The sequence below is a fragment of the Typopeltis vanoorti genome, chromosome 4 (assembly GCF_054136105.1).
Source record: "Typopeltis vanoorti isolate ZY-2024b chromosome 4, IOZ_Tvanoo_1.0, whole genome shotgun sequence".
NCBI lineage: Eukaryota > Metazoa > Arthropoda > Arachnida > Uropygi > Thelyphonidae > Typopeltis > Typopeltis vanoorti.
Window position 1 is genome coordinate 72,650,680 of NC_143552.1, and position 17,242 is coordinate 72,667,921.

Sequence of the window (17,242 nt, forward strand, 5' to 3'; positions counted from 1 at the left end):
TGTTATGTATTTTCTATCAGATAAAGAAAAAAAAGTGGCATTCTCAGAAATCATCTTTATTATTCTTATTTTGAATCCAATTTTCACATAACAGCTTTACCTTTTAGTTAAAAAGATTGGATTAGAATTACCATCTAGGATATAAGGAATTTTTATATGGACTTTTCAACCAATGTCTCATGCTTTACTTGAAGTAAACAGACAAATTTAAGAAATAGTATTAATTAGGTTCATATGACGTTAAGTCAGTTGGATGTGAAATCTTAAGAGGTAGATGAGACATATAATTAATGTTCCTGTAACCCCCCCCTCCAGTTACAGGAAAAAAGATCTGCAAAAATAAGTAATTTTTATATAATGAAACCTGTGGTGAATTCATCACTAAAAAACACACGTACTAACCACAGTGATAACTTTTAATACGTAAGTATTAAATTTACGATGACGACAATGTCTTTGCAGTCTGGGATCATCCCAAACAGGAATTACAGTTTCTAGATAAAATAAAAATTCTTCACCCTCGCATTAACTTTATGCTAGAAAAAGAATCTCCACAGGGCATCTCCTTTCTGGATTTACACATTCAAAGAAAAGAAGACGGTTCCATAGCCACATCTGTCTATCGCAAGCCTTCGTTTTCAGGTCACTACATTCACGATTCTTCCACTCATCATCCATCTCAGAAATTTGGCATCATTAAATCACTAGTTTCCAGAGCACACAAATTCTTCTCCTCTGAAGAATCTCTAAACCAAGAACTAGATATAATCAAAAATACAGCCATACAAAATGGATATAATCTTAAAACAACTCAAAAAAATTATCAGTCACTTCCCCACACATCAACCTAGACAAGAAAAAGTCCATAGGATTCCCATACCTTACGTCAAAGGCATTTCCAAATGTCTTTCAAAAATTATGAAGAAATACAATTTTGCCACTACTTACAAACCCATCAACCAAATCTATAATTTGTTACCTTCTCCTAAGGAAAAACTCTCACCTCTGATGTTACCTGGCGTTTATGAGATCCCATGCTCCTGCAAATTGTCTTACTTTGGACAGACAGGTAGATCTTTCCGAAACGCATCTCTGAACATCGAGACCACATTCATCTTTTCAAACAGCAGAAATCTGGTCTCTCTCAAAATGGAGTTGAAAATCCAAACTATAGGATCCATTGGGAAAAGTCAAAACTTTTACATAGATCTTTATATAAACATGAACGTTTATATAAAGAAAGTGCTAAAGCCCTACTGCACAGACCAAATTTAAACTGCAATGATGTTCTTACTATTCCTAAAGTATGGGAAATTGTCATACAAAATTGTGTAAAATAATCTTTACATATGTTTTTTTTTCCTTTTATAGCACGTTACTGCACGCATATTGAGATTCCATTGTAATCATGCACCCTAACTGTATGTTATTCCTAGTATTGTTTGAATTACTGTACTGATGATGTCCCAAGATACTTAGGATGAAATATTTACGTATTAAAAGTTATCACTGTGGTTAGTACGTGTATTTTTTAGTGAAAAATAAGTAAATTTTGTGACTTATAAGAAAAATCAGTTTTTGCCCAAAAGGAATACACAAACAGAATGAACAGAATTTCAGAGAGGAATGATGTATATCATTTGGGAAAATATCTATATGTGCCATTATACAGCAATTAAGCTTCCTAAGTCCACAGTTGGCAAAGCACTGAAGAAATGAGTCTACAAGTGTCAGTGCAAGATATAATGGGTAGGCCTAAAATACTGATTGATAGAAGCTATCCCTCCTTGAGAAGCCTGATTACCTTAATCACAGTCAGATCCTAGACAATTTGATTAGAAAGACCTGAGTTTGAATCCTGTCTCAGACATAAAAAACTTTATAAGTTTGTTTCAACCAAAGATGAGTTCATTGGTCACACAGAAAAGTGGCAAAGTTTCTCCTTCCTGAAATCTCAGCATTTTCTCTCTGCATAACAGGCAAACTAGCCAGAAGAAGACATGCAACTAACATATTACACTGGTCTTATAGTCTTACTTGCTTCACCTATAATCCTAAATAACAATAACAACCTTATAGAATCTGTGCTTAAAATGCAAGTAGAAACAATCCCTATTAGTGTTTCAACAACATTCTATTATTTTCATGAAAGAGCTGCAGTACACTAATTCCTCTTGGTTAATAACAATGAATACATTATTAGCAATTGGCACAGGCTAAGGTGTATAATGAACATGGACTATAAAGTAAAAATAGAGATGCAGAGAAAATGCTTGTCAAGTGTGGACTTTAAGTGTTTAAATGTTTTAAATATGGACTTGTAGTCCATATTTAAAACATTCTGAATCACACTTAAAGCATCGTTATACTTAGATAGATAGTAGTATAACAATATTGAGCTGCTTCTTGTGGTATAGATTAGATCCATTGAGAATAAAAAACAACAACAAAATACTGAATGTAAAGCATACAATTATATGCATTAACCAGGAAACTCAACATGTCCTGCATTGTGGTAAATTAGAATTTTATTTGGGTAACTAAGGCTGTGAGACTACTATATTATAGTAGCCTCATATAATATATATATTCTTTTGGCTGGTTTGCCTGGCAAATTTATAGTATTTATGGCTATTTTTCCTTCCAAAATACATCCTATGACACAAAACAGTGAATGTAAACAAGTAGTTTGAATAAAAAAAAAAAAAAACATTGGAACATTGTGGTGACCAGCACAGATACAGATCTAGATCTGTACTCCAGAGAACATCTGCAGAATGAAATGGAACGCAGAATTAGAGTATGGCCAAGAAGGACCTCTTCATTAGGTGGGAACTAATAAGAGTTGAGGATTGAAGCAGAATATTGCCAACTTTCTAAAAAAAAGCATTAGAAAATCTGCCACAATATACCCAAGGCAGGGCAACATGTTAAATTTGATCAATAAAGACATGTTTTGTTTATAGCTGCTGTGTCCCAAAGTTATGGGACAGCAGAATTGAGATTATGTAAAAGTATAGTGCATATTGATGCCATGCATTTTTTTTTTTTTTTTTTTTAAATTACTGTAGACTATCATAGTCTATTTAAAATGTGTGCTTCATTCACAAAAACATGTTTGATAACTCACTGCTAAATGCTAATCATCTTAAGTCTGGCAGCAATAAATACAACGCCACAAAGAACAAAATAAATAAATCTTTATTAAATATTTTGATGGATCTCAAACCAGCGTATTCAAAGCATGAACAATTTGTCATGATACAAAGGCACTCAAGCAGTACTGACAACAACTCAAAATTATAATGGCCATAGGATAAAAAACTAAACTTCCTATTTTGGTATCCTCTAATACTCTAATGTTGTGAGACTGGAGGTTGTCCTAAGACTATTCTCAAAGTTAATGCAGCCATACTTGAGATTTGGGGAGTGTTTTGTTGCTGCTAACTCCAAAAAAAAAAAAAAAAAAAAAAAAAAAAAAAAAAGACTATCATTGTAACAATCCTTCATGTACAGCATTATTATACCTTTCTTCATCTAATTCTGTTTTTGTTTAGAGCCAATAGTGATAAAAAAAGGCATTATAGGTACTAACAGTACAGTAGTGCCATGTGTAGGATGAAAGTGATGATTGAGAAAGAAGAAACTCTTGACATTTTAACATACTATGGCAAATCTACAGGGGGATAGGGAAAGGTGTGGTATTAATATGCACTATACTTATGTAATCTCAGAGAACAGAGGCAGCTGTAATAAGACAGAAAGTGGAGAAGCAGGTTCAGTGCATATGAAGTTGCTGCTGTCCATGGAAGTACCTGTAGAAAAGATAAGAGAGCTGAAGCATACCTTCTTTAAGCCAGTGGCTGAAGTGAGTAAGTGAGAAAGAGATAATTTATCAGCTAAATTATGTTGTCATGGACAACATCGAGAATTTTTAAGGTTTAGAAGCACCATACTAAACTTATTTATTGCAAGAAAGAAAGAAAGAATGACTACATTTTAGTAGAATTGAAGGTAATAACCAAATTATCCAAGGCCTACTGAAGAATCATATGGAGATCAGTGATTATATATTTTGATGCATGGAATATTCAAGCACTGTGTGATTTGTTTGAATGAAACGCAGTGAATGACTAGAGAGAAACTAGCCACCCAATTACAGAAGATGGAAGGCAGCCCAAATGATGGAAATTTACAAGGACAGCAAATGTTTCTCCAAACTTGGATATATGTCCAATGGTGAGTGATCTGGGATAAGAGATCTATCCTGGATCTATAATGGCAGAATCCATATTGATGATCGTTGATTCACTGCGAGTGCCTAACCTATGTTACAGACTCATCAGTTCGACATAATGGTTGAACCAATGTAGATAGATCAAATCACAACTAAACTGTAATTTCATCTAAATAGGTTTGATAATTATGTCACTATGGTCATGATTACAAGAACACTTCAGAGAGTGCAATATCCCTATTACAGATTGCCTAAGTAATATTACTAGAAATAAAAATAAAACAAAACCCCAAATAAAAAGCCTGTAATCAGAAAAACTTAAAACTCATGCATTAGAACAAAAAACATGTTATGCAGATTAAGAAAGCAGTTATCCTAGATCTCCAAAACAATGAAATAAAATTATGCATTTCTGAAACCACAGTTTCAGAAATGCATAAAAGATGGTAAAAGTGAGAGATAGATAGTGGAGTACACTAAACAGACTACATTGAACTACAAGTCACTTTGTTATTGGTTGAAACTTGAATGAAATTTTGATATTGTATAGCTGCCAGTTTTCTGAGATCATGTGGGGGGTGAAGGACTAATAACAAGGCAATAAATATCCATCACCCCCCCCCACATGATCTCAGAAAACTGGCAGCTATACAATATCAAAATTTCATTCAAGTTTCAACCAATAACAAAGTGACTTGTAGTTCAATGTAGTCTGTTTAGTGTACTCCACTATCTATCTCTCACTTTTACCATCTTTCATCTTTCCTTGTGAGAATGCTCTTCATGTGTTCTGAAGACAATGCATATTTGAAACAGCTCACACACACCATAATTTTATCATCTATTTATTACTTTTTATGTTTGCATTCCACTGTTTGCTCCACAATAAGCTTTTCCAGTCATTTTAATCATTCATGTTTTTAGCTATTTACATGTTATTGTTCCAAGTTTTAATACATTTAATAATTATTTTATATTGGTTGTTTGTATTTCTTTCTAATTTTTAAAAATGCTTATTCTTTTATTTGGCTATTATTACTAAAACTTCTGCATGTTTCAATCCACTCTGTATCATAAGTTTTAACTATGATACAGAGATATACAATATCTCTGTATCATAGTATCATAGTTCTTCTTTTCACTTTATACTAGCACACATTCCATAATTTCTGTAACATCCAGGAATGAATAAATTACCCTGTTCTTGGCCTACTACAAGAAAATGTTACTGTATTTTTGGGACCAATTTCTCTACATAAAGAGGTATGTAGAGAAATTGACTTAGAATTAGGTGCATCTTACAGTCCGAAGGTAGGTGATACCAGGTAAGTTTTGGATTCCCACATTTTCGATGTGGGAATCCAAAAACTTTACCAGTGTCAACAGTAGTTAGTGGACGAGAGTATGCAGTTTTGAACAGATGAGACGATTATCAAATCTTTTAAAAAATGCAGCATAAGTAAAGCAATGGATGGTAACTGAAGATGACTTAGTTTTTGAAGAGAGTGATAACAATGGTTCAGACAATAATACAAAAAGCGACAGTAACGAGACGAGCGAAGACGAACTGAATGCTGCTGGTACAAGTTATGGTAATAATAAATAAAATTTAAGGTTTGTGAATATTTCTATATATTTTTTTTCCAAAAAATTGTCTCATAAATTTGAGATACGTCTTATAGTCCAGCGAGTCTTATCGTCCAAAAAATACAGTAATATTTTTTGGATACACTATTGCAAAGTGATGTGGGAAACACTTCCAAGGTCATGTTGCTGCAAGGAGACCAGTTGCTCTCTGTATCAGCATCATGTCTGAGAGTATATCTCATCTCACATCATGTCCCTACTCTGTTTTCAGCTATTCTCAAATCCCTTCAAATGTACAACAAACACTGCATTTTTTTTTTTTTTTAAAATAACCTCTCTCAAAAACTAACTTCAGCAACAATGAACAAGACTATTAATTCTATATACTAGTTCTGAAATTTTATTCATGAAACTCCTTCTATTACGTAGGTTTAATTATATATAGGAGCACTTCACTTAGTCAACCTCATTGTAGTTTAATGCCTTAATCGTTATTAATTAAATCCCAAATTTTTCTCAGAACTCTCATATCTGCAGTCTCTAGTCTTTAATGAATGTTTCATTTCAGTCCAGTTGGCCACGTGGATAGCATACACACCTTCTAATCAACAGGTTATGGGATTTAAATCTCATCATGGGCATGTTCTGTGAATGTCTTTAGATGAGAGATGAATTTCATTGTCCAGTGTGAGATTATGGTCGTACTTATTGTAGGCCTGCGGTGGCTTTAAAATTTCCATGTTTGAGACCTAGAGCAGATTTTTTAGATTACGTAAAAAATAAATATAAAAATGCAAAAACGAAATTAAAAAAACAAATAATAATTATTAACCTCAAATTTTCATGTTAATTTTCTTCATCATCTGTTGAAAATAGTTCTTCAGATTCATTGTTTAAATGAATCGTCATATGGATCCGGGTTCGAATCCGGTGAATTGATTTCGTTTTCATTGTCATTAGTGTCCCACAACAGATCATCTTCTGTACCATCCATAAGATTAGAGATACAACACTTTTTAAATGATTTTATTATAGCTTCTACTTTTACTTTATTTATATCAAGCAGACATCTAGTGGTTGCAATATAGAAGTTAAACCATCTGGTATAACAGCAATTTTTGTGTTATTTTTTTCTAGAAGACTTTTAGTATTCTCAGTTAAATGACTATGAAACATATTCCATACTAATAAACTTCATTATACTACCTGGTTGCATGTCCCACACATTATCCATAATTTCACACCATTTTCGTCCATCCATCCTTTTTCGTGAAAATGTACAAAAACACCTGAAAGAAATTTTATCTTAGGTTTAGTTTTAAGTTTGAAGATGATCATTGGTTTTAACTTGTTTCCATCAGCCAAACATGACAACACAACTGTAAACCTTTTTTTTTCATGACCTATACTTAGAACTAGCACACTCTTACTATCTTTAGACTCCGCTGTTTTATTGCTTATCATATCAAAGCTCATACGAGTTTCATCCATATTTCCAATATTTGACAATAGAAATTTATGCTCTTGTCTCAACTGAATAATAAATTTATGGAAACTGGTAAGTTTGTGGTCAAGATCTGCCGGTAGATTTTGAGCAATTTTCATTTTTTGTCGTATTACCAGATTTTGTCTGTTCATATAACAATTACACCATCCCGAAGTAGCTTGAAATTCTATACTTGCATCCGGATTCAATCTTGACCATTTTTTTAGTGCATATGCTGTAATCATATTTTTTGTAACAAGAATTTCTTCGTTTTGTTGCTGGTTCCATGATTTTAAATAACAATTTTAATAATCCTAAAATTTTTAAAAAATGCAAAATTAATAATTAATTAAAATTGGGACTAATCACTTTTAATTAGGGTAATTCGCATAAATACTAAATCTATGCTATGCAAAAAAAATAACAGATATGCATAGATATAAAAATAACAGCTATAACAATACCTAACATTGTATTAATACAAAAAAGAAGAAATTGGGGGTTGTCTTATACAACCAACATAAGCTTAAAACTTAAAAATAGCCTAAAATTTAGGCCTCATCTTATATGCTGGTCATCCTATATGCTGACATATTGTCGGCATATAGGATTTTGTTGCTAAATCAGAAACTTACCGTTTCTGATTTAGCAACACCATGATGAGTTTGCTAATTACTACAAACATAAAATATAAAAATTTGGTGCTAACCTATACTAAGCTCCATGTATGGCTCATACTCTTGAGTGTCATAACCTGCAAGAAAAGAAAAACAAAAAAAAATTAAAACTCACTTTTGTGCCATAAAATTCTCCACGAACAAATGATAGTAAGTGATATATATATATATATATATATATATATATATATATATATATATATATATATATATATATATATATATATATATATATCAACCTTTACTTCTATAACACTTCAGCTTTAATTTTAGAGGGTTTTTTTACTCTAATAGCACGTATCAAGTGCCTCAAGTTAATTTTACAAAACAGCGCCTGTGCCCTGTGGAAATGGTATTTGTATCCACAATACTAGGCTACCTAAAAAAAGACCATTATAAGTTCAATTCTAGTTATCAACTAGAGAAACTTTTTCTAAGCTTTTCCAAATGTAGCCGATTTCTGCCAAGGGCAAGTAGAGTTTTTTCCACTGAAAAATCCCACTTGTCCTTGACCATATCTCAAAATAATTGACTATAAAACTCATCTATTACCAATAATATGAATGGTAGGATTCAAAGCTATGAGATGGCAGCAGCTGTCTGCCATCCTTTCTCTCTCTCTCTGCTGAAAAGCTTGGACTCACTGTCAGAAAGTACGAAAGATGGAAAATCGATATCTATCTGCCTTCAAAAAGTTAGTTAAGTCTAAAGAAGCATTGCATTCTCCTTTAGTGCATGAAAAGCATTTTTTGGCAATTAATAAGTTCAAAAATCAAATTTTCTTGATGAAACTATTTGTAATTAAGAGTGTATAATGATACATTTACAACCTCTTAAATGGGTAAAAAAAAAAAGGGACATTTCATACATACATGCTTATGTGTGAGTTGTAATTTTGTTAAGTGTTTTTAGGATTTGATACCTTTTTTTTAAATAAACAGTTGTATTTAGAAAATGGAAGGTGCTGGTTTTTATTTCCTCAGTTTTTCAGATAATATAGAGGAAAAACTATAATTCACATAACTGAAAAATGACATCTTTTATTATTATTATTAGATCACCAAGAAGATGAAAGATTCATCATGGGTGGCCATCACTAACTATAACAAGGCACATTGTAAGGCTTAAGCTCATTCACTGTTTCTAAACTCATCGCACTCTACTGCAGCATATTATTATTATGATGATGAGTCATAAGTCTCATCATGGGAGGAAAAAAAAGAAAGTCTATCATACCACTCCTTCAACTCAATGACCGTTCATGCTCTCACCACTCTATCAGGCAATGCATTCCGCAGTTTAACCACCATCCATGCAAAAAAAAAAAAAAACTTCTTACCCTCTTGTTCACGACTTCCTTTTGTAACTTCCAGGGATTGCTCCTTGTTCTCGCTCCTTTCCCCTGTTCCAACAAACGAAACTCTCCCCAGTGTCAACTACCTCTTAACAGTTTAAAAGTTTCAATCATATCACCTATCCTTCTTCCATTCACCAAACTCTGCAGTCACATATTCCCTCAGCCTATCTTCACAACTAACATTGTACAGGCCTAATACCATCTTTGTTATCTGCCTCTGAACTCTTTCCACAGTTAATTTATTCCCTTCAAATCCTGGAGACCAAATTTGGGTACAATAGTCCAGGTGTGGTCTGATCAGGGCTTTATACAATGGAATGACAATTCTTTTCTCTGCTGGTCAGCATCCTTCTCAGTATTGCAGCAATCTGCTACTAATGGCTCAGTTAAGTAAGTTTGAACGCGGTTAGTAGTTGGAAGGGGACAATCGTTCAATGCTGTTGGCACACCTCCCTCGATGAGTCTTTGGACTCCCTGTAGGTGTCAAATAATAATAATAATCCTCTGAGTTACCTTCACCACCTTTACAATATGCTCCCTGAATTTCTGGTTTCTATCAATCATCACTCTAGATCCCTTGTCTCCCCTCCCCCACATCCTCTAGTACAGTTCCACTAACAGAGTATGCACCTCCTATTGATGTATCCCATACTTCAAGACTTTACATTTGGCTGAATTAAACTGACAACCCCATTCATTTATCCATCTGTACAGTTTATTCAAATCCCCTTGCTGAGCTACCACATCTGCACTATTACTAATAACCCTTCCAGATTCACAGCATCTGCAGCAAACAATTGAATATTCCTCTTCAATACATTAACAATGTCATCAACATTTTCAGTGGACTGCAAGGAAAATTCATTGTCAAACATAAAAGGTAATCATATTACTAAAACAAGAATGCTCCTTAACAAGTCCATACTGACTCTCACAGATAACATTATCCTCATCTGCTCAACGTCATAAATGATCCCTAAGTTCTCCAAGATCTGAACAACTACTGATGAACTACAAACTGGTCTATAGTTTGACACTTCCAGTCTGCTACCACTCTTATACAATGGAACTATCTTACCCTCCTTCCTTGGGAAATGTATACTCAATTACATTGGGTATACATTTCCCATGACTAGACTTTTATTGAAAAGCTAGATCAATGGAGCTGTCATTTCTTTAGCACATTCTCTCAAAACCTGTGGTAAAATCCAATCCAATCCCATTGCTTTATTGACATCCAGAGTACTCAGCATTTGAAATACACACTCTCTTCTTGTACTTCTAATTTTGCACTTCCTGCCTTATCCCTCTAGTATTAAAACCTACTTCTCCAGGTTTAAATACACCAATAAAGTATCCATTGAAGAACTCCACTATGTCCTTTGCATCAGTCAATCTATTCCCATTTTTATCCAACAATCTCATGTTTCCACAATCATTTCTCCTCCTACTGGCCACATAGCAAAAAAATTCCTTAGGATTTTTTTTGGATCTCAGGGCCCATCTCTTCTCACATTCCAGTTTTGGCTTCCTTACCATACTAGTTACTCTCCTAGCCTGAGTCTTATATTCTTCATGCACCTGTTCTCCACCCATCTCCTTATATCTCTTGATAACCTCTATTTTACCTGCAGTTTCTGTTTGATATCGTTTTCATCCACTTTCCATTAAAATTTGTTATCTTCTTCACTCTCAGTATACAGCTTATTATTGTTGGAAATAAATATTCCTTTACAAGTTCCCAAGCATTGATAATATCTTGCACTTCCAATTCCTCCATTCATGGAAATGTCCCAAGCTGATATCTAAGATTATTATAATCACCTGCCTTATAATTCCACATGCATTCCTTTCTCATTGATACTCCTGCATGTCTATTCATCTTCCAAGTCAAAACCACATGGTCACTCTCTCCAACCAGGGGCAGAGATGCCATCTCAGTTATAATTGGATCTTCTGATGCTATGACCAAATCTAAAAAATTCTTGACCCTTGTTTTCCTTCTACTACATGTTTCCTAAGACTTTTGTCAATTCCAGAAATTCCATTCCCTTATTACTACATGTAGTTTCCTTTTCCCAATTTATACTGATGTTGTTAAAATCTCCCATAACAAGCATTTGTCTTGCACTTGCCAAGCTCAACTATGTAAACATCTCCTGCTCTTCATCCTCTATGCTCCCTGGCTTGTAGCAACACCCCCACTAAATATTCTGTCCTTCCCACGTCTACCTCACACCATATGCTTTCAAAACCATTAGTGCCATTGCCATCTAAATTCTCCATTCTGAGAGGACACAACTTATCACTTATCATAAGTAGTACTGCATTTGCCCTTCCTATCCTGTCAAAAAATGCTATACCCTGCTGCTTCTATTCCTATCAGTATATCATTTTCCGTCAACCACATCTCAGAGATCCCAATAATCTTTGGACAGGTTGATGCTATCAGTGCCACCAATTAATCTCCTTTATTCCAGATATTCCTGGCATTAGTATAAAGAATCAAGGTATTGTCACTGTTTCTATACCTATCATTATCCCTGCCAGACTCTACTGGATTCAGCATTACCCAATGTATACCCCCTTCTCTCAAGCACTTATTCCCACAAGAGGTCATCCTTGCTACTATCCACCCTGATAATTCCAGTTTCTCTGCATTGACACACTGACTTGCTCAGAGATGCCCACATTCTTCCTCATTCAAATGCAAGCCGTCTCTCGCATACAGTTCCTCTCTGTCTTCAAATACTTTATGCTTAGTTCCTGCAAAAAACATCTAATATTCAGTACCCTCTTTGTGCCATCCTTCCTTCTTTCAGACAATATAGAGGAAAAATTACAATTCATGTGACTGAAAAATGACATCTTTTATTATATTATCAGATCACCAAGAAGATGCTAGGCTCATCATAGGAGGCTATCACTAACTACAGCAAGGTACATTATAAGGCTTAAGCAAATTCACTGTTTCTACACTCATTGCTCTCCTGTCACATTATATTTAGTTCACGCAAAAACACCAGTACCCTCTTCGCCCATCCATCCTTTTAGAGAAGCTTCTCATTCTTCCTCTCCCTCTTTTCCTCCATTCTATAAAGAATCTCTTCTACATAAATTCAGTACAAAATCCTTACCCAATGTATTAGGTAAGGATTTTGTACTGAAATTTTGTATTAGGTAAGGAATTATCCTTTTCCTCTTACCTACCATGCTCTGCAGAGCATTCACTCAATCTGTACATATATCCAACATATTCAATATTGTATTGTGCTTTAGTTACTCTCCTCTGAACTCTTGCCAAATTCCTCTCATTGCCTCAAATATCTCATGTACATATAATCTAATGTAGAGTGATTAAGACTTTGTCAATCAACTATTGTAAATTTTTGTTTGTTTTCAATAACACTGACTGCCAAAAAGTTTTTTCTGCATTTAGGTCAGGGAATTAATGAACCATTAGTAGAATTAGTTAATAATCTCTTCATCTTTATGAAGTCCTCACTACTGCCATAATCCATCGTGCTCTATTCACAGCTTCTGACAATGTGCCTGAATTTTTAGCATGTTCACCATGATGTCCCTAAGTCCCTTATCTATTTTATCCATTTCAATATTTTTGAATACAATGCCGTTATATCTTTTAAATTTAAATGCTCATATCTCAATAAATATCCATAATACTGACTTAGTTTACTGTATACATAATGTACAAATATTATAAACTGTAAAAATATGCAATCATTTTAACATTTGGAAGTAAGAATTACATATGCTTTTTTAATACAAATTAATTGTAACAAATCATGTTTTTTTTTATGTTTATTTAACCTTAACATAATTCACTATAAACAACATTCTTTAGTATTGTGTAAGATGTCCTTTAACAGCATTGCTAGCTTAAATGTGTTCAAGTATTAAAAGTTACTTTGTATAATTTATTGAAACTTCATGATATGAAACTCATGATTGTCTCAGGCAGTGGTTTTTGAGCTTTGGGTTTCTTTTTAGCTCTCTTGAGTTTAAGTGTATGACCAAAATTTTCTGCTGTTGGTTGTGACAAATTGGCAGCCTATGATAATATGTTCACATGATGATATTTGGTCACTTTTTGACAAGACTGCTAGTATACAAATGTGCATAATAAAGTTTGAAAAATAAAGTTACCATCAGTATAAAAAGTATATTACCAACTACACCTGTATATTTCTGCATTGAAAAACCAAAATGTGGACTGATTAATCATATTTTCAAGAAAACTAATGAAATTAAATTAAAGTTGCCAAGAAACTATATTCTTGGCAATTTAATACTTTATCCAAATGCAAGCGAATAAAGTTTGAGTGTGAAGTATTTTCACAACTAGGCTACTTGTATATACAGATAGGTGACTTCACATTAATTGCTTTAGTATCCCATAATGCAAAACACACATCCTTTTAGAGGTGTATTTTATTTATTATTATAAAAAAATTTATAAAATGTGTTTGTATAAATTAATTCTTTGTAAAAAGTTAAAAATGGCATGCAATTTGTATGAGTGATAACATCTACCTAGGTGTATATGGCTCAGCTAGATAGGTAAAGATTTCATTCATCTTTCATGTGAAGTGCTGGCACTCCACCAGAATATAACAAATGGTAAGACACATTGCATTTTTCACACATAGGTGGGTCATCAGCCCTCAGTAAATAAGAAAGTGTAAGATGAATTTTTTTAATGGAATTTGTGCCATTATAACATTTATTACACATACTTATTCACAAGAATATAGTTATTTTATTACTGCAAATATTTCAACCACAAACTAATTGGTCATCATCACTACATCAGTATAATCACAAAGTGAAGCTACAACAAAGAATGTTAATCCTATTTACAGAGCTGAGCCATGTATTGGATGCCGCCTACTGAGTGGTTACAATAAAATAAGATTACAATTAAGGCCTAAATTTAAAATTAAGTCATTTGAAATAAAATTAAATTTAATTATACAAAGAAATGACACAGCACTGTGTCATTTCTTCATGAAATTAAGAAATTACATAATTAAACAAATTAAATGAAATTAAAATAATAATAATTATTATTATTATTAAAATGGGGGGGCATTATTGATTGCTATTTATAAGGATGAGACTCTCCCAAATCTTGGCAATAGAGAAACAGTCATTCCAATTTAAATTTGGACAGTGCAGAAGTGCTTCAGCACTCTCTTTAAATAACTGCTCAAACCTCAACCTGAACCAATGTAAAAGGCAAATATTGGATCATAGGATATTGTGATCGGTGTCCACTCCATGCTGATCATGATATCCTATGGTCCAAACTTGCCTTTTATATATCAGTGCAGGTTTAGGTCTGAATGGCTATTTAAAGAGAATGCTGAAGCACTGCTACACTATGCTATTCCTAGTATTGTTTGAATTACTGTACTGATGATGTCCCAAGATACTTCGGATTAGGGTTTCCGGGCGGGAAAGAATTCCAGCTCGTTCTCTGGAATTTTTTTCGTTTTTCCATTCCCGAATCCCCCGAAAATTTGGTTGGGAAATCGGGAAAATTTTTAATAAATTATTTTTTATTAAATCATATTTTAATATATTTTTTTTATAGATTGCCATCACGATGAGTAAAGAGTATAAAGAATGTTGGGAATATTTTAGAAAAGATAAAGATAACGAATCAACTTATTGTCAGATATGCTCCAAAATTTTGCAATGCAAAGCATCATCAACCAGCAGTCTACATAGGCACCTAGTATACATTCATGGAATGAAAAGGAAAAAACAGTCTGAATTGACTTATGATGAGCCAATGCCTTCATCTTCTAAGAGACAAACAACAATTTTACATTATGTCACGGGACTGGATTTAGAAGAAACCATAAGCAAATTAGCCGCCTTGGATGGGATGCAGTCAACACCATCACAAAAAGTGAGTTTATTACAGAAAGTTTCACAAGCAAAGGAATGCAGTTGCAAAAAAGTCCATCTCGGTTATGACACTAATACATAATAATTATAGTAAAGTGAAACAACTGTACATCAGAAATTGGAAGTATTCAAATATGATAATAAAAAACTGAGTATTTCAATAGACGAGTGGACCAGTTGCAAGAATCGCAGATACATGAATATTCACGTATACTGCAATGAGACATCTATGAACCTTGGTTTAATAAGAACACATGGGAACTGTCCTGCGAAAAAAGTGTTATCCTTGCTTCAGGAAAGATTAGAAACTTTCAGTTAAAACTTGAAAGTGATGCAGTTGCAATTACAAGTGACGGTGCAGCTGTTATGAAAAAATTCGGAAAATTATCACCGGCTATTCAACAGTACTGCTACACCCATGCGCTACATCTAGCTGTAACAAAAGTATTTTATGTTAAAAAGTTGAAAGGTGAAGCATCAGTGACTTGTAGCAGTAATAGTGAATTCAATACAGATTCTGAATACAATAAAGATGATAACAGTGATTCTGAGTTACATGGTGTGGCACGAGCTGATCAGTATGATTTGCGAGATGATCTATCTTCGGCAATTAGCAGCGTACGAAGAATTATGAAAATATTTAAATATTCTCCAGTAAAAAATAATCTTTTGCAGCAAGAAATAACCAAGAATGAAAAGAGGGAGGAACTAGAAGTCATTTTTGGCTGTAAAATATGCTGGAACACACTGGAGAGAATGATAGAGAGATTTTTAAAGATTGTAAATCCGATTAAGACTGTTTTACGAGAGTTGAAACTCGATCACTTATGGAAAGAAGAGTATTATGAAATACTGAGAGGTATGTTGAACTGCTTACAACCTGTAAGATTAGCAGTTGAAGCCTTAAGCAATAGAGAAGCTAATATTCTCACAAGTGAAGGAATTTTTTTAGTTCCTGTTCAGTAATTTAGAAAAACAGAATTCTTCAATGAGCCAAATGCTTTTAAAAGGAAATAAAATTTGAATTGATTAAACATAGAAATAGAGATCTTGTGTCTCTCACAAAGTACTTGAGCAACGTTAGTTGTTTATGTAAGATGGAAGAGGATGAATTTTTTGCCTTGTCAAGAAAGAATGAAATTTCACGATTGGCGAAGTCATTAATGGAAAGACTTTTTAAAGGAACATTTACAGCAGAAGAAGTTCAATAAAAGAAATAAAGGATGTCCTTACAGAGAGTTCTGACATTAAATCAGAATCTGATCTGAAGAGTGAATTGACTAAAGCAATATCAATTTCGACAACAAAGCCTAGCCCTATGTATGCAGATAAAATATTTGCTTCCTTAGAGAAGCAAATATTTTGGAAATGAAAATTGAAAAGGAAATGAGCTTAGATGAAGCAACGCATTCTCTCACTCCCAACTTGAAGATGCTTTTAGACGCATTCTTAACAATTCGACGAACGTCTACAGAAAATGAAAGAAATTTTTCCACAGCAAGTAAATTTGTTACAAAGCAAAGATCACGATTGTCTGATTGAATAATTAATGCTCTATGTTTCTTAGTGTTTCATTTTAAAAATGACAAATAAAAACTGAAGTATTTTTTAATTTTCAAACGAATAATCTTTGCATCTGTGTTTTCTATTAATGTTTAATTTAACAAATAAAATATTTAAATGAGATTGGGAATGTTAATACATTGTGTGATATATGTAAAAACTGGCTGTATACTATAAGGTTTGGTTAAATAAAGTTTGCATTAATTACATCGTTTATGTTTTAAGAAAACCTGAAATATAACAGAAACCTAGCCAAAATGATACCATAGTAACCCCTGTTTAGAACTCAGTGCAAGAGATGCACTAGTCATGAAATTCCAGTCAACCTCCATTTAGGAAATTTCATTTACTCATTTTTTGTTCCGACCTTTTACATACAGGAGTGTCTCGAAACCTCT

General features: G+C 33.3%; 1 protein-coding gene across 4 annotated transcripts in view; it reads right to left on the minus strand.

Moving 5' to 3' along the window:
• The window catches only part of LOC150107404 (inositol polyphosphate-4-phosphatase type I A), a 484,038-nt gene that overhangs the window by 349,292 nt on the left and 117,504 nt on the right, over window positions 1–17,242 (minus strand). For all 4 annotated transcript variants that reach the window (XM_090391868.1, XM_090391866.1, XM_090391867.1 and 1 more), the window contains exon 6: window positions 8,020–8,064. In XM_090391868.1, coding sequence (XP_090247994.1) covers window positions 8,020–8,064 — 45 coding nt within the window. The remainder of the gene's footprint in view (window positions 1–8,019; window positions 8,065–17,242) is intronic.